At 36.4% G+C, this 21,837-nt stretch overlaps 1 protein-coding gene across 2 annotated transcripts in view; it reads left to right on the top strand.

Annotated features, from left to right (window-relative positions):
- LRRC28 (leucine rich repeat containing 28) overlaps positions 1-21,570 on the top strand; it is a 197,313-nt gene extending 175,743 nt beyond the window's left edge. The window contains exon 10 of one of the 2 annotated variants that reach the window (XM_082617893.1): positions 21,004-21,570. In XM_082617893.1, coding sequence (XP_082474019.1) covers positions 21,004-21,076 — 73 coding nt within the window. In that variant the 3' untranslated portion in view covers positions 21,077-21,570. The remainder of the gene's footprint in view (positions 1-21,003) is intronic. The other variant, XM_082617892.1, reaches the window with a different exon arrangement.
- Positions 21,571-21,837: the final 267 nt, after the last annotated feature.

Below are 21,837 nucleotides of genomic sequence, written 5' to 3'. Positions count from 1 at the left end.
AATGCCATTGGTAGTTTGACAGGGATCGCATTGAATCTGTAGATTGCTTTGAGTAGTACAGTCATTTTCACAATGTTGATTCTTCCAATCCAAGAACATAGTATATCTCTCCATCTGTTTGTATCATGTTTAATTTTTTTCATCAGTTTCTTATAGTTTTCTGCATACAGTTTTTTGGCTCCTTAGGTAGGTTTATTCCTAGGTATTTTATTCTTTTTGTTGCAGTGGTAAATGGGAGTGTTTCCTTAATGTCTCTTTCAGGTTTTTCATCATTAGTGTATAGGAATGCAAGATATTTCTGTGCATTAATTTGTATCCTGCTACTCTACCAAATTCACTAATTAGCTCTAGTAGTTTTCTGGTAGCATCTTTAGGATTCTCTATGTATAGTGTCATGTCATCTGCAAACTGACAGTTTTAATTCTTCTTTTCTGACTTGCATTCCTTTTATTTCTTTTTCTTCTCTGATTGCTGTGGCTGAAACTTCCAAAATTTGGAAGTGGGCAACCTTCTCCTGTTCCTGATCTTAGAGGAAATGGTTTCAGTTTTTCACCATTGAGAACGATGTTGGCTGTGGGTTTGTCATATATGGCCTTTCTTATGTTGAGGTAGGTTCCCTCTATGCCTACTTTCTGGAGAGTTTTTATCATAAATTGGTGTTGAATTTTCTCAAAAGCTTTTTCTGCATCTATTGAGATTATCATATGGTTTTTCTCCTTCAATTTGTTAATATGGTTTATCCCATTGATTGATTTGCATATATTAAAGAATCCTTGCATTCCTGGGATAAACTCCACTTGATCATGGTGTATGATCCTTTTAATGTGCTGTTGGATCCTGTTTGCTAGTATTTTCTTGAGGATTTTTGCATCTATGTTTATCAGAGATATTGACCTGTAGTTTTCTTTTTTTGTGACATCTTTGTCTGGTTTTGGGATCAGGGTGATGGTGGCCTCATAGAAAGTGTTTGGGTGTGTTCCTCCCTCTGCTGTATTTTGGAAGAGTTTGAGAAGGATAGGTGTTAGCTCTTCTCTAAATGTTTGATAGAATTCGCCTGTGAAGCCATCTGGTCCTGGGCTTTTGTTTGTTAGAAGATTTTTAATCACAGTTTCAATTTCAATGCTTGGATTGGTCTGTTTGTATTTTCTGTTTCTTCCTGGGTCAGTCTCAGAAGATTGTGCTCTTCTACGAATTTGTCCATTTCTTCCAGGTTATCCATTTTATTGGGATAGTTGCTTGTAGTAATCTCTCATGATCCTTTGTATTTCTGCAGTATCAGTTTTTACTTCTCCTTTTTCATTTCTAATTCTATTGCTTTGAGTCTTCTCCCTTTTAATCTTGATGAGTCTAGCTAATGGTTTATCAGTTTTGTTTATCTTGTCAAAGAACCAGCTTTTAGTTTTATTGATCTTTGCTATTGTTTCTTTCATTCTTTTTCATTTATTTCTGATCTGATCTTTATGATTTCTTTTCTTCTGCTAACTTTGCAGTTTTTTTGTTCTTCTTTCACTAACTGTAAGGTTAGGTTATTTATTTGAGATTTTTCTTGTTTCTTGAGGTAGAATTGTATTGCTATAAACTTCCATCTTAGAACTGCTTTTGCTGCATCCCATAGGTTTTGGGTCATCATGGTTTCATTGTCATTTGTTTCTAGGTATTTTTTGATTTCCCCTTTGATTTCTTCAGTGATCTCTTGGTTATTTAGTAGTGTATTGTTTAACCTCCATGTGTTTGTATTTTTTAGTTTTTTTTCCTGTACTTGATATCTAGTCTCATAGCATTGTGGTCGAAAAGATAGTTGATATGATTTCAATATTCTTAAATTTACCAAGGCTTGATTTGTGACCCCATATATGGTCTATCCTGGAGAATGTTCCATGAGCACTTGAGAAAAAAGTGTGTTTTGTTGGTTTTGGATGGAATGCCTTATAATTATCAATTCAGTCCATCTTGTTTAATGTGTCATTTAAAGCTTGTGTTTCCTTATTTATTTTCATTTTGGATGATCTGTCCATTGGTGAAAGTGGGGTGTTAAAGTCCCCTACCATTATTGTGTTACTGTTGATTTCCCCTTTTATGGCTGTTGGCATTTGCCTTATGTATTGAGGTGCTCCTATATCAGGTGCATAAATATTTACAGTTGTTATATCTTCTTGGATTGATCCCTTGATCATTATGTAGTGTCCTTCTTTGTCTCTAGTTATAGTCTTTATTTTAAAGTCTATTTTGTCTAATATGAGAATTGGTACTCCAGCTTTCTTTTGATTTCCATTTGGATGGAATATCTTTTTCCATCCCCTCACTTTCAGTCTGTATGTGCCCCTAGGTCTGAAGTGGGTCTCTTGTGCATAGCATACGTATGGGACTTGTTTTTGTATCCATTCAGCCAGTCTTTGTCTTTTGGTTGGAGCATTTAATCCATTTACATTTAAGGTAATTATCGATATGTATGTTCCTATTCCCATTTTCTTAATTGTTTTGGGTTTGTTTTTGTAGGTCTTTTCCTTCTCTTGTGTTTCCTGCCTAGAGAAGTTCCTTTAGTATTTGTTTTAAAGCTGGTTTTGTGGTGCTGAATTCTCTTAGCTTTTGCTTGTCTGTAAAGGTTTTAATTTCTCCGTTGAATCTGAATGAGATCCTTGCTGGGTAGAGTAATCTTGGTTGTAGTTTTTTCCCTTTCATCACTTTAAATATGTTCTGCCACTCCGTTCTGGCTTGCAGAGTTTCTGCTGAAAAATGAGCTGTTAACCTTATGGAGATTCCCTTGTATGTTATTTTTTGCTTTTCCCTGCTGCTTTTAATTTTTTTTCTTTGTATTTAATTTTTGATAGTTTGATTAACATGTGTCTCAGCATGTTTCTCTTTGGGTTTATCCTGTATGGTACTCTCTGTGCTTCCTGGACTTGATTGACTATTTCCTTTCCCATATTAGGCAAGCTTTTGAACATAATCTCTTCAAATATTTTCTCAGACCCTTTCTTTCTCTCTTCCTCTTCTGGGACCCCTATAATTCGAATGTTGGTGTGTTTAATATTGTCCCAGAGGTCTCTGAGACTGTCCTCAATTCTTTTCATTCTTTTTTCTTTATTCTTCTCCCTGGCGGTTATTTCCACCATTTTATCTTCCAGCTCACTTATCTGAGGTTGTGCCTCAGTTATTCTGCTATCGAGCCCTTCTGGAGAATTTTTAATTTCATTTATTGTGTTGTTCATCACTGTTTGTTTGCTCTTTATTTCTTCTAGATCCTCGTTAAATGTTTCTTGTATTTTCTCCATTCTGTTAACAAGATTTTGGATCATCTTTACTATCATTACTCTGAATTCGTTTTCAGGTAGGTTGTGTATTTCGTCTTCATTTAGTTGGTCTTGTAGGTTTTTACCTTGCTCCTTCATCTGTAACAAAACTTTTTGTCATTTCATTTTTTTTTTTTTTGGATGGGTGGTGCTATATTCCTGTCTTACTGGTTGTTTGGCCTGATACCTCCAGCACTGGAGTTTGCAGGCAGTTGGATAGAGCTAGGTCTTGGTACTGAGATGAGGACCTCTGGGAGGCCTCACTCTGATTGATATTCCCTGGATCTAAGGTTCTCTGTTAGTCCAGAAGTTTGGACTTGGAGCTCCCACCACAGGAACTCAGGCCTGACCTCCAGCTTGGGAATCAAGATCCCGCAAGCCAGTCACTGAGGGTTCCTCCCATCCCCTTAGGTGTCCATGGTCCCCCACTGGTGCCTGGTAGGTACCCTAGTTGTATCGCTATTACTTTCTTCTGTGAAACCAGTTGACATCAGTAATATTGACATTAATTGCTTACTTATGTTTGCGTTTTTTTTTTTTCTTTCAGCAGGTGCCTATTTGTTGGCACCAACTTAAGGTAACTTATGAAATTTTGCATGGGTAAAATATTTCTCAACCAATTTAAATAAATTGTTCTTAACTTTTTCTTTCTCATTGTATCACTAAACAATCATGTACTGACCATCTGCTGGGTGCCAAACTCTCTACTAGGTATTAGGGGTTCAATTATGACCAAACCACCTGATACTTCTTTTCCCATACATATCTCACCCCTAAAGTTCTAGGGCATAGGCAGATCTAGTAGAGAAACATGTATATATTTAAGTCTTTGGTTCTGCACACAGAATCTTCTCATGAGAGACAGTCATTAACCATAAATATAACAAGAAATACCTTATGTTATTAGATGATTCTCACATAATTCTCTTACATGTTAATATGTTCACAGGCTTGGGATTTCTTCTGATCGATTCTTTCTAATATTATTTTTCTTCTGGCTTGAATTTCTATATGAGTCAAGGATATGCTTTTTGTTTCTAATCAGAAAATAGGTTTATAAAGAAAACACCACATTTTTATGATTTTTGTGGGCTCCAGTATATGCAACAACATTGTGACTTTTTTCTTAAAAATAATGGTATTTATTTTAAAACTAAGCTGAAATGCTCTTTCTTCTGCCTTGCCTATAAGTATGCTCAGAGATTCTAAAGCAACAAATGTCATGTCTGATGTTCTTTGTAGAATTTATCGGCATCTTTTTCCTAATTCTAGAGTTTATTGCTTAGCTAAAACTTTCTCCCCTGAAACTATCATGTCTCTGGTTCCACAGTTCTGTAATTTTTTTAAAGGACCTAACCAACACAAATGCATTGTTAAGGCAGTAGACTTGTTGATGTACTTGTAACAACTTAGATCATTAATGAAGCAAGCAGATACAGTATGCTCTTAGATGAGTTTCCCAAAAGTAAATAAGTACACATGTTACTCAGCCATTGAAAAGAATGAAATAATGCCATTTGCAGCAACAGGGATGGACCTAGAGATTGTCATACTGAGTGAAGTAAGTCAGACAGAGAAAGAGAAATATTGTATTATATCGCTTATATGTAGAATCTGAAAAGAAATGATACAAATGAACTTATATACAAAACACAAGCATACTCAGACTTAGAGAAGGAACTTATGGTTACCACTGGGGAAGGGACAGTTAGGGAGTTTGGGATTGACATGTACACACTGCTATATTTAAAATGGATTACCAACAGGAACCTACTGTAAAGCACAGGGAACTCTGCTCAATATTATGTAACAACCTAAATGGGAAAAGAATTTGAAAAAGAATAGATATAGGAAGGAATTTGAGAAAGAATAGATACACGTATATGTATAACTGAATCACTGCTGTATACCTGAAACTAACACAACATTGTTAATCAACTATACTCCAATATAAAATAAAGTTTGTTTTTTTTAAATAAATAAATGCACAGGCTTGGGATTTCTTTGTAGCCCAAATATGACACCTCCATGTTACCCACCCTACCCCGTTGAGCATGATAAGGAGTTAATGATGATCCAGTGAGCATTATGCTTCAGTGAATAACAATCCCACATCTGCATGGAATTGGATTTTTTTGCTTAGAACCTTAAATTTTTTTTTTTTTTTTTTTTTTTTTTCGGTACACGGGCCTCTCACTGTTGTGGCCTCTCCCATTGTGGAGCACAGGCTCAGCAGCCACGGCCCATGGGCCCAGCTGCTCCGCGGCATGTGGGATCCTCCTGGACCGGGGCACGCAGGCGGACTCTCAACCACTGCACCACCAGGGAAGCCCAAGAACCTTAATTTTTAATTAACTGGTTGTGGTATGAAGTGCATCACTTCTATGAATGATTTTTCAGTTAACATAATTATCTTTTAAGAAAACAGGAAGAAATAAGTTTAGATAGCTGATCCTTAAAAATGCACTTGCCTTTTAAGATCATTTTGTGCCTGAGTTTCATTTCAGTTGTTATTTATACAACCATATATATTCTGGTGTAGCAAATTATCTGAACTAGGGTTCTAACCAACTTTAGTTTTTTTTTAAAGTAAGGTAACACAAAGTATCTAATAACTTAAAATTCACATAACTTCCTGAGTTAAGAAAATCTCAAAAGTGATGCCTGCCTTTTCATTTTCTTACAAGTATAATTTGCAAAGTAGAAAGTTTTAATTTTGATCAAGTCAAATTTATCCATTTTAATTTTATAGCTAGTGCTTTTTGTGTCCTAAGAAATCTTTACCTACTGCCAAGGTCATGAAGATAATCTCTTATGTTCTCTTCAATTTCATTGATATGTGTCTCTCCCTCAGTCAGTACCAAACTGTCTTGATTACTGTAGTTATATAGTAGGCTTTAATATCAGGTGAAGTGATACTTTCACTTTAATCTTCTCTTTCAAGATTGTCTTAACTATTCTAAGGTCTTTGCTTTTCTGTAGAAGTTTTAGAATAAGCTTATCTTTGTTTCCAAAGAACAAAGATAAGCTGGATTTTGTGCTGGATTTTGATAAGAATTGCATTTAATCTATAGATCAGTTTGGAGAGAATTGACATCTTTACTATTTCTGAGTCTTCCAGTGCATGAACACAGTATGTCTCTCCATTTATTTAGGTATTCTTTTATTTCTTTCATCAGCATTTAATAATTTTAAGCATCCTTAAATGTCTTAAGTTTATACCCAAGTATTTCACTTTCTTTGTATGATTATAAATGATATTATATTTTAAAAATTCAATTTCCATGTGTTTATTGTTAGTATACAGAAATATGATTAATTTTTATATTTTGATCTCATGTGCTTGCAACCTTGCTGAACTTGCTTAAGAGTCTAGGAGTATTTTTTATAGATTCCTTGGCATTTTCCATGTAGACATGTTTTCTGAAAGTAGGAATAGTTTTTATTTCTTCCTTTCCAATCTGTATGCCTTTTATTTCTTTTTCTTGCTTTATTGACTAAGGTGGTGAAAATGGACATCACTGTCCATTTTGTATGGACATTTTGTATGATGTAAGCAGTAGGTTTTATCAAATATTTATCAAATTGAGAAAGATCCCCTTTATTCCTGGTTTGCTGAGAGGTTTTTTTTTTTAAATCATGAACGGATGTTGTATTTGGTTAAATACTTTTTGAGGTCATTGATATCATACTAATTTTTCTTTGTTAACCTGTTGATGTATTGGATGACATTGATTTTCAAATATTGAACCAGCTTTACATACCCAGAATAACTCCCACTTGATTGTGGTATATAGTTCTTTTTATAATACATTTCTGTATTTAATTTGTTAATACTTTCTTGAGGATTTTTATATCTCTGTTCATGAGAGATATTGGTCTGTAGTTTTCTGGTTTTGTACTCTTTGTCTGGTTTTAGAGTCAGAGTAATACTGGCCACATAAAATAAGCTGGGAAGTGTTCCTCCTCTCCTATTTTTCTGAAAGAGACAGTGTAAAAATTCCTCTTAGTACTTCTTTAAGTGTTTGATAGAATTCTCCAGTGAAACAATCTGTGTGGGCCTGGAAATTTCTCTTTTTTAATTACAGACTCAATTTCTTTAATAGTTACAGGACTATTCAGGTGGGCTATTTTATCTTGGTTGAGTTTTGGTAGTTTGTGGTTTTCAAGGGATTCATCTGTTCTCAGTTTGCAAATTTATTAGTGTGAAGTTTTTTAAGGTATTCCCTTATATCTTTTTAATGACTGCAGAATATGTTTAATATCACCTGTTTCATTTCTTATATTAATTTGTGTTTTCCTTTTTTTAATCTTTGTCAGTCTTGCTAGAGATTTATCAATTTTATTGATCTTGTTAATCCTAGTGAAGGTTTTAATTTCATTGGTTTCTCCTCTTCCTCCTACTAGCTTTGGATTTATTTTGCTCTTTTTTTTGGGGGGGTGCGGTTAGGGTAGAAACTTAGAGTATTGATTTAAGACCTTTCCTATTTTCTAACTTAAGCATTTAAAGCTATTAATTTCTCTGTCAGCACTGCTTTACTATGTCTCAAAATTTTTGATATGTTGTATTTTTATTTTCATTGTTTAAGTTTTTATACCTTTGAGACTGTCTCTTTAACCCATAGAAAAGATTTACACACTTGGAGATTTTCCTGTTCTTTCTGTTACTGATATCTAATTTGATTCCATAATGGACACAGAATGTACTCTGTGATTTTTACTTGCTTTAGACTTAAATTGTTCTTCTTTCTCTAACTTCCTGGGTGAGGTTTACATTATTGATATTAGAGCTTTCTTCTTTTCTAATATTTGTATTTGTGCTGTAAATTTCCCTTTTGTACTGCTTTTGCCTCATCCCAGAATTTTTTGATCAGTTATATTTCATTTTCATTCAGTTCAAAATATTTTAATTTCTCTGGAGCTTGAAAAGAATGTGTGTTTTTCTGTTGCTGGATCGAGTATCTATAAAGGTCAATTAGGTCCAGTTGATTAATGATGTTGAGTTCAACTATATTGTTTCTGATTTTCTGCTTTCTGGGTCTTTCAATTGCTTAAAGAGGGGTGTCAAAGTCTCCAGCTCTAACAGCAAGTTTGTCTGTTTCTTCTTGAAGTTCTGTCAGTTTTTGCATCATATGTTTTGATGCTCTGTTTTTAGCTTCATACACTTTTCACATTGTTATGTCTTCTTGGAGAATTGACCCCTTTATTATGTAATGCTCCTCTTTATTTCTGATAGTTTTCCCTGTCCTGAAGTCTGCTTTGTCTGTAACAAAATAGCTATTCCATCTTTCTTTTGATTAGTGTTAACATTATATATCTTTCACCATCCCTTTACTTTCAACCAATCTGCATTTTTATGTTTAAAGTGAGTTCCTTGTACACATTTAATTGGGTATTGTTTTTCCATCCACTCAGTCTCTGTCTTTTCTTTAGTACGTTTAGACCATTCACATTTAAAGTGATTATTGACTTAGTTGGATTAATAGCTACTGTGTTTGTAACTTTTCTATTTTTTGTATTTGTTCTTTTCCTACTTCTTTTTGCCTTTTTTGATTTTATTGAGCATTCTATGTGCTTGGGTTTTATCTCCTCTCATAGCATATCAATTATACTTCTTTTCTAAAAAGTTGCAGTAGTTTCCTTAGAGTTTACAATATACATTTTAAACAATCTAACTCCACCTTCAAACGATACACTATACTGCTCCACTTGTAGTACAGGTACTTTGTGACAGAATAATCCTAATTCCTCCCTGGCAAACTTCATGACATTGCTGTCATTCATTTCACTATTCATCTGTTGTAATCATGCAGTACATTGTTACCCTTATTACGTGAAACAAGTTAATTTTTAGATCGATTGAAATTATAAAAATTAAAGATTTTATTTAACTTTATTCCTTCTCCAACAACCTTCCTATTTATTTATTTATTCATTTTATTCTGAAGAATGTTTTTATTTTTAAAATTTTTATTGATGTATAGTTGATTTACAATATTACATTAATTTCAGGTATACAACACAGTGATTCAATATTTTTATAGATTATACTCCATTTAAAATTATTATAAATACTGGCTATATTCCCTGTACTGTACAATATATCCTTATAGCTTATTTATTTTATACATAGTAGTTTATGCCTCTTAATCCCCTGTCTATCTTACCCCTTCCCCTTTCCCTCTCACTGGTAATAACTAGTTTGATCTCTATATTTATGAATCTGCTTCTGTTTTGTTATATATATTCTTTGTTTTATTCTTTAGATTCCACGTATAAGTGATAACACATAGTATTTGTCTTTCTCTGTCTGACTAATTTCACTTAACATAATACTCTCCAGGTCCATCCATGTTGCTGCAAATGGCAGAATTTCATTATTTTTTATGGCTGAATTATATTCCATTCTGTATCTTAGCTATTGTAAATAATGCTGCTATGAACATTGGGGTGTATGTATCTTTTCTTGTTTTCTTTGGTTGTATACCCAGGAGTGGAATTGCTGGATGATATGGTAGATCTATTTTTAGTTTTTTGAGGCACCTCCATACTGTTTTCCATAGTGGCTGCACCAATTTACATTCCCGCCAGAAGTGTGCTAGGCTTCCCTTTTCTCCACATCCTTGCCAATATTTGTTATTTGTAGACGTTTCGATGATAGCGATTCTGACAGATGTGAGGTGCTATCTCATTTTGGTTTTGATTTGCATTTATCTGATGATTAGCAATGTTGAACATCTTTTCATGTGCCTGTTAACCATCTGTATATCTTCTTTTGAAAACTGCCCATTCATGTTTTCTGCCCATTGTTTAATCAGGTTGTTTGTTTTTGTTGTTTGTTTGTTTTTGATACTGAGTTGTATGAGCTGTTTATATATTTTGGGTATTAACCCCTTATTGGTCATATCATTAGCAAATATTTTCTCCAATTCAGTAGATTGTCTTTTCATTATGTTGATAGTTTCATTTGCTGTGCAAAAGCTTTTAAGTTTAAGTAGGTCCCATATGTTCATTTTTGCTTTTGTTTCCTTTGCTTTAAGAGACAGATCCCCAAAAAATGTTGCTACAATTTATGTCAAAAGTGTTCTGCCTATGTTTTCTTCTAGGAGTTTTACGGTTTCCAGTCTTAAATTTAGGTCTTTAATCCATTTTGAGTTTATTTCTGTATATGGGGTGAGGAAATGTTCTAATCTCATTCCTTTACATGTAGCTGTCAGTTTTTCCAGCACCACTTGCTGAAGAGACTGTCTTTTCTCCATTGCATACTCTTGCCTCCGTTGTCATAGATTAATTGACCATAGGTGCATGGGTTTATACCTGGGCTTTCTTTTCTGTTCCATTGATCTATGTGTCTGTTTTTGTGCCAATACCATACTGTTTTGATGACTGTAGCTTTGTAGTATAGTTTGAAGTCAGGAAGCATCCAGCTTTGTTCTTTTTTCTCAAGATTGTTTTGGCAGTTCAGGGTCTTTTGTGGTCATACTGAGTGAAGTAAGTCAGACAGAGAAAGACAAATATTATATATACTTATATATGGAATCTAAAAAAAAGGGCACAGATGAACTTATTTACAAAACAGAAGTAGAGTCACAGATGTAGAAAACAAACTTATGGCTACCAGGGGGTAAGGTGGGGAGGAATAAATTGGGAGATTGGAATTGACATATACACCCTACTATATATAAAACAGATAACTAGTAAGGACCTACTGTATAAATGTGAATGGATTCAATTCCTCAAAAAAGATTCTTATGTCTTAAGTTGTGTTAAGGCAGAGAGAGAGAGGGAGGGAGAGAAAGAGAGAGAAGGTGAAAGCAAGAGAGGAAAGAATACCTTAAGACAAAATTACTTAAACTTTTGAAGACAAAAAGCTAAATTACACCAAAACAAGACAAACAAAGTGGGAACAGCAGTATTATTATTGACAAACTAAAATTCAAGTTGAAAAGTATTAAATGAAAAAAATAGATTAAAAAATAAATTTTAGGATTATTTGGTCTAGTTCTGTGAAAAATGTTCTGGGTATTTTGATAAGGATAACATTAAATCTGTAGATTGCCTTGGGTAGTATGGACATTTTAACAGTATTAATTCTTCCAATCCATGAAAAGAGGGTATCTTTTATACGTATCATCTTCAATTTCCTTCATCAATGTCTTATAGTTTTCAGAGTATAAGTCTTTCACCCTCTTGGTTAAATTTATTTCTAGGCATTTTATTCTTTTTGATGCAACTGTAGAAGAGATTATTTTCTTGAATTCTCTTTCTGATAGTCCATTATTAGTATTGATAAGCAACATATTTCTGTATATTAACCTTGTATCCTGCAACTTTACTGAATTCATTTATTCTAATTTTGTGTGTGTGTGGAGATTTTAGAATTTTCTATATATAGTATGTCATCCCTAGTTTTATTTAGATCTGAATTTTTTTTTTTTTTTTTTTTGTGGTACACGGGCCTCTCACTGTTGTGGCCTCTCCCATTGCAGAGCACAGGCTCCAGATGCACAGGCTCAGCGGCCATGGCTCATGGGCCCAGCCGCTCCGCGGCATGTGGGATCTTCCCAGACTGGGGCACGAACCCGTGTCCCCTGCATCGGCAGGCAGACTCTCAACCACTGCACCACCAGGGAAGCCCTAAATCTGAATTTTTTACCTATACCCTTTTCCTCTCCCTGAAGAATTCCTTTCAACCTTTCTTGCAGGACAAGTTCACTGGCAATGAATTCCCTCAGTTCTCAGTTTGTTTGAAAAAGTCTTTATACTCCTTTACTTTTGTAGGATAATTTCACTGGATATAAAATTCTAGGTTAGTGATTTTTTTTTTCTTTGAGCACACTAAATATTTCACTCCACTCTCTTCTTGCTTGCATGGTTCTAATAAGAAGTCTACTGTGTCTTATACTTGTTCCTCTGTAGGTAATTTTTTTTCTCCTCTGGCTTTCTTCTAAGATTTCCTTTTTCTTTGGTTTTCTCCAGTTTGATATTTCTTTTTTTTTTTTTTCATTGAAGTATAGGTGACTTACAGTGTTGCTATACAGAAAGTGATTTTCAGTTTTATGTGTGTGTGTGTGTGTGTGTGTGTGTGTGTGTGTATATTCTTTTCCATTATGGTTTTCACAGGATTATGACTATAGTTCCCTGTGCTATGCAGTAGGACCTTGTTGTTTGTCCATTCTATATTTACTAGTTTGCATCTGCTAACTCCAAACTCCCAATCCATCCCTCTTCCACTCTCCTCCCCTTTGGCAGCCACATATCTGTTCTCTATGTCTGTGAGTCTGTTCTGTTTCATAGATATGTTCATTTGTATCATATTTTAGATTCCACATATAAGTGATAGAATATAATATTTCTTATGTGTAGTGTTTTTGTTTTTGATTTTTATCCTGCTTGGTGTTATTAAGTTTCTGGATCTGTCATTAATTTTGTAAAGCCCTTAACCATTATTACTTCAAATTCTTCTCTTCTTCTCTTTTCTCTCCTTTTCTTTCTAGTATTCTAATTAGGCATATTTTGCACCTTTAGAAATTGTCCCACAGATCGTGGATTTTCTGTTCTATTTTTTTTTAATTCCCTGTGATAATTCTAACATCTCTGTCATATCTGAGTCTGGTTCTGAGGTTTTCTTTGTCTCTTCAGCATGTGCTTTTTCTTGCCTTTTGGCATCTCTTGTAATTTTTTTGTTGAAAGACAGACATATTGGGTAATAAGAGCTGAGCTAAATAGGCATTTAGTGTGAGATTTTATTTTAATCTGGCTAGGAGCTGAGCTGTTTTATGTTTGCTCTATTAGGTACTAGAGGCTTCAGATTGAAATTCAGATTCCTTTAGTGTCCTTTTATGATTCTCCTTGCTTAACTTTGGGCTTCCCTGTATACTCCTCAGAGAGCCTGCATCTTGCATCTGTTTTTGTTTTTGTTTTTAAATGCAAAATTTTAATGGGAATGCATTTCTCTCATAACATTCTTCATTCTCTCCTATTTTCTCATGACTTTTCTTCCGTACTCCTATATAGTTTAAAAACTAGATCCTCGCCTCAATATTCTGTCAAGCCCAGGCTGCACTGTTGGTAAATGAGCTTTAGGAACATGGTGAGCCCCCTTCTGCCAACACCCTCAGGACTGCCCACTGCACCCCCTGCAGGCCCCTGGGTGGGCCCAGTAAGATGAACCCAAGGTTTAATAGTGCTGGGATTTTATTTATTTTGCTTTTTTATTTTTATTAATTTATTTATTTTAAAATTGTATTTTAGCGTATGGTTGATTTACAATGTTGTGTTAATTTCAGGTGTACAGCAGAGTGATTCATTTATACATATACATATTTCCATTCTTTTTCAGATTCTTTTCCCATATAGATTATTACAGAATATTGAGTAGAGTTTCTTGTGCTATATAGTAGATCCTTGTTGATTATCTATTTTATATACAGTAGTGTGTATTTGTTAATCCCAAATTCCTAATTTATCCCTCCCCACCATGTTTCCCCTTTGGTAACCATAAGTTTGTTTTCAATGTCTGTGAGTCTGTTTCTGTTTTGTAAACAAGTTCATTTGTATCATTTCTTTTAGATTCCACATATAAGTGATGTCATATGATATTTGTCTTTCTGTCTGACTTACTTCACTTAGTATAATAATCTCTAAGTCCATCCATATTGCTGCAAATGGCATTATTTCATTCTTTTTTATGGCTGAGTAATATTCCATGTATATATGTAGTACATCTTTATCCATTCCTCTGTTGATGGACATTTAGGTTGCTTCCATATCTTGGCTATTGTAAACAGTGCTGCAATGAACACTGGGGTGCATGTATCTTTTTGAACTACGGTATTCTCCAGATATATGCCCAGGAGTGGGATTGCCAGATCATATGGTAGTTCTATTTTTAGTTTTTTAAGGAACCTCCATGCTGTTCTCCATAGTGGTTGCACTAATTTACATTCCCACCAACAGTGTAGGAAGGTTCCATTTTCTCCACACCCTCTCCAGCATTTATTGTGTGTAGACATTTTGATGATGGCTCTTCTGACTGGTGTGAGGTGGTACCTCACTGTAGTTTTGATTTTCATTTCTCCAGTAATTAGTGATGTTGAGCATTTTTTCATGTGCTTTTTGTCTTCTTTGGAGAAATGTTTATTTAGATCTTCTGCCTATTTTTGATTGGGTTATTTGTTTTTTGATATAGAGCTGCATGAGCTGTTTGTATATTTTGAAGATTAATCCCTTGTCAGTTGCTTTGTTTGCAGATATTTTCTCCCATTCTATGGGTTGTCTTTTCATTTTGTTTATGGTTTCCTTTGCTGTGCAAAAATTTTCAAGTTTAATTAGGTCCCATTTGTTTATTTTTATTTTCATTACTCTTAGGAGGTGGATGCAAAAAATATTGATGCGATTTATGTCAAACAGTGTTCTGCCTATGTTTTCTTCTAAGAGTTTTATAGTATCCAGCCTTACATTTAGGTCTTTAATCCATTTTGAGTTTATTTTTGTGTAGGGTGTTAGAGAATGTTCTAATTTCTTTCTTTTTTTTTTTTTTTTTACATGTAGCTGTTTAGTTTTCCCAGCACCACTTATTGAAGAGACTGTCTTTTCTCCATTGTATATTCTTGCCTCCTTTGTCATAGATTAATTGACTATAGGTGTGTGAGTTTATTTCTGGGTTTTCTATCCTGTTCTGTTGATCTATATTTCTGTTTTTGTGCCAGTACCATACTGTTTTGATGACTGTAGCTTTGTATTATAACCTGAAGCCAGGGAGCCTGATTCCTCGAGCTCCATTTTTCTTTCTCAGGATTCCTTTGGCTATTTGGGGTCTTTTGTGTTTCCATACAAATTTAAAAAATTTTTGTTCTAGTTCTGTGAAAAATGCCATTGGTAATTTGACAGGGATTGCATTGAATCTGTAAACTGCCTTGGATAGAATTGTCATTTTGACAATATTGATTGTTCCAATCCAAGAACATGGCATATCTTTCCATCTATTTGTGTCATCTTCAATTTCTTTCATTATTGTCTTACAGTTTTCAGAGTATAGGTCTTTTGCCTCCTTAGGTAGGTTTATTCCTAGGTATTTCATTCTTTTTGATGCAGTGGTAAATGGGATTGTTTCCTTAATTTCTCTTTCTGATCTTTCATTGTTAGTGTATAGGAATGCAAGAGATTTCTGTGTATCAATTTTATCTATAATCCACTGTCCTTATGCTGGAGGCCATTTACTCTGGTGGTAAATGAGGGAGGGAAATGTTCTAAATTTTATGATTATACCATTATTTTAGTGGGCCTGTATTTCTAGGCTGTGACCTTCATAAATTTTTCTCATCTTGCATAGTTTGTTTTCCCCTCTTAGGTGAGATGGGCAGACTAAAGGGGGCTGGGGTGGGAAGAATGCCCTTCCGCACCTGGGATAAGGCTCTGGTAAACTCTTTCTCTGGAGAACAGTCCTTTGTTATGGAGGATGCTCTGGACATGTTACATAATGACTACTCTTTTTCTCTTCCTGAATGAGCAACAAGGGGATCTTTTACGGATTTTCACCATGATAGCCTCTAGGGTTTCTATAGGTAAAACCTAAGAATGTGTGTGTGTCACCCTAACATTGCAGCCTCAGGAGTATCTCACTCTCAGGCTTGTCCACACTCAGCCTCCAGCAATTCTAGCATCTTCTGTCCAGGTAAGCAAGTCTCAGCTGTGCCTCTGGAGTCACCTGTCTCACCAGATTTTGAAGTTGCAGTTTGCCCTATGACCTCAGTTCTCTGGTGAGTGGAGAAAAGTTGTTGATTTTCAATTTGTTCAGCCTGTTCTTGTAAGAACAGGAGTGAGGACTTCTAGGCTCTTTATGTCAGAGATGAAACCAGATGTGTTCTCTGTATATAATTTCAGTTCTTTCAAATTTGTGAGGCTTGTTCTTTGGCACAGAATATAGTCTGTCCTGGTGAATATTCCATGGGCTTTTAGAAAGAAAAAAAAAAAAACGTGTACTTTGTTGCTGTTGGGTGGAGTGTTTTGTATATGTCAATTAGATTCTTTGGTTCATTGAGTTGTTCAGTTCTTCTACACCTGTGCTGATTTTCTGTCTGGTAGTTCTATCAGTTGCTAAGAGTAAAGAAGTTGAAGTTCCCACTCTAATTGTGAGTTTATCTATTTCTCCTTTTACTTCTATTATTTTTTAACAGCTTTATTGAGATAATTTACATACCATACAATTCACCCACTTAAAGTATACAAATCAGCAGTTTTTACTGTAGTCACAGATACGTGCAACTAATACCACAGACAGTTTTAGAACGTTTTTCTCACCCTAAGAGAAACCTTGTACCCTTTGTCTATCACCTCTCTCTTTCCCCATACCTAGCCCTAAGCAACTAGGTATTTACTTTCTATAGAAATTGATGGATTTCTCTGTCCTAATCCTTTGGATAGGGATAACAGGCTTTTCTTGGGGTTTTGGGGGGGGTTGTTTTTTTTGTTGTGTTTTGTTTTGTTTTGTTTTGTTTTGTTTTGTTTTGTTGACTCTGCCTGTTGGTGGTTCTAGGTTGGAAGCTCCTACAGCATCCTATCTGAAGTATATGGGAGGCACTAAGGAAGCCTCGGGAGTTTACCATTGCTGTGTTGCTTCTCAAGTCCCAGGGTCATAGTCTGTCTATCTTCATTCTGTCTTTCAGAGTCTTCCAATGCTTGTTTGTTGTATTATGACCAGGGTGTTTAATTGTAAGAGAAAGGACCTTGGAAGATTGGGGCTCCCAAAATGTGTTTTGCCTCCAAAATCCAAAGGGACCCACAAGTGTGTATCTGTTTCTTCAAATGGGCAGTTCTGGATGTAACTCTTCTTTTCTGTTTGAAACTTTACCAATGTAGCAGACACCTGAGCTTTTGCAGGCTTTCTCTCTCGCCTCTAGTAGGCATGTGTCATATTAAGTATCAGGTGTGCTTGCTACTTCCAGTTTGATTTCCCCTCACCAATACATATATTAATGTCTTAGTGAAGGGACTATCTTCCTGACCCTCCCAGAGGTTTCCAGGTGGTGTCTGAGCAGGTTAGGCCGCATTGGATCCACTTCAACATTCCCATTTCTCTAAGCCTTTGATCTCCTCCCTATAGACTGTGCAATGGAAGTTCTAGCATCTCTGTCTCATTGACTGTAGGCCTCTACTGAATCAAGACTTCTATTAACCATTATACGTACTCATACTAACACATTAAATGCTGAGGCCTCGTGAAGCACCCTTCTTGGCCTGATCCAACCTTAGACTTATTCTCACTGGCTAATGTATTATACTTAGACTCCATTTCCATGCTTACTCTCCAGATTCCTGCAAATAAAATTTGGCAAGATTCTACAACTCCTTCATGTACATAATCTCTCCCAGGAGCAGCCCTTACAATTAACTCTCTGAATCATGCTGGGATTTTGCTCTCTTTATGGCCCTAGAGGCAGTGAGTATTGTTCCTGCCTGAAGAAGATAGGAATTTCCTTTTTAGGTAACCACACCAGATGAAGTCAGTGAAATCTTTTTATTCAAGTGAATGCCTGTTTTCTTAGATGGTAAGAAGGGCTGTTTCTGATGTGAAGAAATGTTTAGAGATATTAGAGGTTTAAGGTCCTTAGCTTTGTGTCTACACAAAGGTTTCCATCTCAATTCTTAAGTCCTCACCCCTTCCCAACCAGAACCTTTACCTTAGCGTAAGAGACTTAGCATAAGTATACTTTTACCTGGCATGTGATTCTGCAGCCTGTACATTCAGGCCTCAGGCATGTCCCTCCCACAGCTTCATAAAATAAGAATTCCTTTAAGGCCACCATAGAAACTTTCTGATTCTCTACCTATGCCTTGAGTTAAGAGTTCAAGAAGGCACTAAGCTTATCTATTTTTTTTTTTTTTGGAAGGGGGTTGGGATTTGGGGAATCTCTTGAAGCAGTCAAAAGAAGCCATCTCCCTCCACAATCTTTGAATTCACCATGATGCCACAACAATCAAGTGCCACAGCACTTGATCTCCCAGTGCCTTACCCTCCACTGGCAGTCTTAGTGATAATTTGAGTAATCGTGATACCACAACTTCAAGTTATCAGTGATTTCCCACTTTTCCCTGGTAATGAGGTCATTCATGCAGTTACCAACCCAATCCCAGAATCCCACTTTGATGGACTGTTTCCTTAGGCTACTCCCTACTAAATCAATCAGGGTACTGGCTGGAAAACACACAGAAGCTGGGATTTTGAAGAGAAATTAATAGAGAAGGACTATTTACAGAAGTTCAGGCAAGGTTCAGAGCACCCACAAGGATGATAAAGTACCTGGGAACTTACAGCAGTAGGAAGGTTTACCATTCTTAACCTTTTAGCATGAAGGACAAAGGAAGATCTGGAGGCTGTTGAGACTTAGAGCCAACAGGAGGGGCTGCCTAATAAAAGCTCTGGTCAGAGATGTAGAGATGGAGTGGGATAGAAATAGTCAATCTTTCCATAAAAGCAATGAAAAAACTGGCAAAACTTGTCAGAATTGAATTTTTCAGAACTCTGGAAATTAACAAAAGGCTTACAGCAATCCAGAGTGCATTTATTCAAGAAAAGTGACTGAATCTCAGAAAGAACAGAGACCTTTGTGATATTTTAACCTATAGTCCCATCTTCTAGTCTTAACCTTGAAAACCAATAATCTGCCATCACAGTTAAAACCATCAGGCGGGCAGCAACTGGAAAGGGGTGGAAGGAAGTTGGAGCATCTTCAAAGGGTGTTTCACTGAAAAACCCTACTTGCAAGCCTGTCTTTATTTCCTCAGTCAGAGATCACCAGTGCAAAAAGCCTCTTCTCTGAGAGTATTTGTCAAAATTTGTCAAAACAATTACAGGCAATTGCTTAACTTCACAGATGCCTGAGGCAGTGGGTAACTGTTGGGGCAAACAATAGACTAGCCATAAAGCTGAAAAGGAGGGCTTCCCTGGTGGCACAGTGGTTGGGAGTCTGCCTGCCGATGCAGGGGACACGGGTTCGTGCCCCGGTCCGGGAAGATCCCACATGCTGCAGAGTGGCTGGGCCCATGAGCCATGGCCGTTGGGCCTGCACGTCCAGAGCCTGGGCTCTGCAACGGGAGAGGCCACAACAGTGAGAGGCCCGCATATGGCAAAAAAAAAAAAAAAAAAAAAAAAAGCTGAAAAGGAAAATTGGGGGAGTAAGCTTTCCACAGGGGCTTTGAAAAGCACTAATATTTCTAGGAGTATGTAAGGTCATGTGCATGCAAAAGGATGTGAGCATGCTCAGAAAAGACCCAAGAAGGCCCTGAACTCTCACCTCTGCTTGCAGGAAGTGAGACTCTGTGCAAGCAGGAAGTGAAGGCTAAGGCAGAGTTGTCAACTGCCTGGTTGAGTGTGACTGGAGCCTAGTGAGAACTAGAGCCATACAGGAGTGTCCATCCAGGGAAGCTTTATCCTCACATCAGCCAAACCTAGCTGGAACCAGTTGGTAAGGGAATCCTGGATTAGTACAAAAATCTAAGGCAAGAGAACCCATAGAAGTAGGTCTGGCTCTTGCCTTGAGATCTTTGATCATCCAAGATGAAATAATGGCAAAGCCTTTTTTGGAGAATTGTGGTGGCCCAGGGAAAAATAAAGCCTACGGAGAAACAAAATTATCAATGGTTACCAGAGACTTGTCAGGGGGTTTGGGGGATGGGGGTTGGCTGCAAGTGGACACAAGGAACATTTGGGGATATGAGAAGTATTTTATATCTTGATGGTGGTGTTAGTTAAATAATTGCATATATTTCAAAACTCATTCAACTGTACACTTAAAATGGGTGAATTTTATTGTATGTTTGTATGTAACTATACCTCTATTAACTAGACTTTTTTTAAAAAAAGAAGAAAAAGAAAATATTCAACTTTTCTCTCTTCCTGCCCTTTACCCTCCTGCTATGCCTCCCTTGTCCTAATTCAGCCTGAAACCAGCAATCAGGCAGCTTTGGAGGTTGGGTCTGTAGAGGTCACCTTCTTGGATTACAGAGAAAGGCAAAGACTGAGTTGAGGGGTGAAGAAAAGAGAAAACAGTCAGCACAGGGAGTCCTGTGAAAACAAGAGTAGATTAATCTCTCCTCACCAGAGGATAGCACTTCTGGTGGGAAAACAAGGCATCCAACAACTGGAGCTGCCCAGATTGGGATCAGAGGGCTCATGACTCGCTGCAGAAAGATGCCAAGCAGGAGTCTGAGATGGGATTCCTCTGCTGTGTGGGAGAAGACCCTTAAACTACGTGATTCAGATTCTGAAATTACCTCTATAAGCGATCTGTGGGCATACATTTGTAGGATAAATTCCTTAAAATTATGTTTTTTAAGCTCTTCGATGTATATGTGTTCTAGCTAAATTGGTGACTTTTTCTATTACATGATTTTTATAACGTATTTCAAATTCTGTCATTGCACTGGTTCTAGTAAGCCGAATTCAGACTGTAACATGGAAAAAGCTTACTTTTCCTTAGCTGCTAACATAGGGATGTTACGTCATCTGAAAACTGCTAATAAAATAAGCACACACATACCTCACCTGATTCCAGTGCTCAGTTTTAAAAGGAATTTACATTTCTGTTGTGTACTCTGTTGACCATACCTAATCCTTTATTTTAACAAAGGAAAAGACTGTCTCTAATGGAAAGAATTCTGAGACTTTCCTTTTGAACTCACAGTGTCCTTCTCCCCCTCTTTCCCCTTCTAGGAGGACAACTGTGAGTTTTGTGGCTTACTGCTGCTCCACCCAGTGTCTGCAGACTTTTGACCTACTGAGTTGATAAACACTCAAGAGCCTCAGGAGTGTTGCCAGCTTGACACTGCAGTTGCCTGCATATCGCACAGTGTGACAGAGGGACAGGAGAGTCCAGCCAGGCCCAACAGGCCCTTCCGATCTGTCCTGTCACACTTGGGGACTGCAGGACTCTGGAAATGTCATGATCGAGCTTCAGAGCTGAAATGCCTTCACCCTTCCCCCAAGTTGGAATATATCCTTCCCCATATTAAGAACCCTTTGTCTTCCGTGTTTTTCTTTTATGTCAGCGAGTCTCTTATGCAGACTATTTAGTTTGATGTGCCTCCCCAAATCTAATGTAGAGCAAGTTTAAGCTCCCTGAAGAACTGTAATTTGATAATATAACCAAATTAACTTTTGAACACACATACTTTCAGTGGTATCTGTAATCTTCTCATCTCTCTTTCTTTCCCTAGAGAATTATTCCCCAGAGGTTATTCTCCATGTTTTTAACAAATTTCAGTAAACCCTGTGACCTCAATAGTATTGAATAGCAGTGTGTGTGTGGCAGGGTGGGGGGTGGGGGTGGTGCCTGAGTTGGCTTTCAAGTTAGACTCCAGTAGGGGCTTCACGAGGGTCCTGGCACACACCCTCTGGAAAGTTACAACCTTGTTTATAAAGTTTTGCAACATATTAAGAGACTTTTGTGAGGGGTTTTAAAAATAAAACTGTAGATTATAAATGAAATACACACTTATTTTGAAAAACTACAGAAAAATAATTTTTGAATTTTATTTCCTGATAAGA

The sequence above is a fragment of the Mesoplodon mirus genome (assembly GCF_964341445.2).
Source record: "Mesoplodon mirus genome assembly, chromosome: 4".
NCBI lineage: Eukaryota > Metazoa > Chordata > Mammalia > Artiodactyla > Ziphiidae > Mesoplodon > Mesoplodon mirus.
Note: the sequence above shows the minus strand (reverse complement) of the source record. Positions and strands in the feature narration are given on the sequence as shown.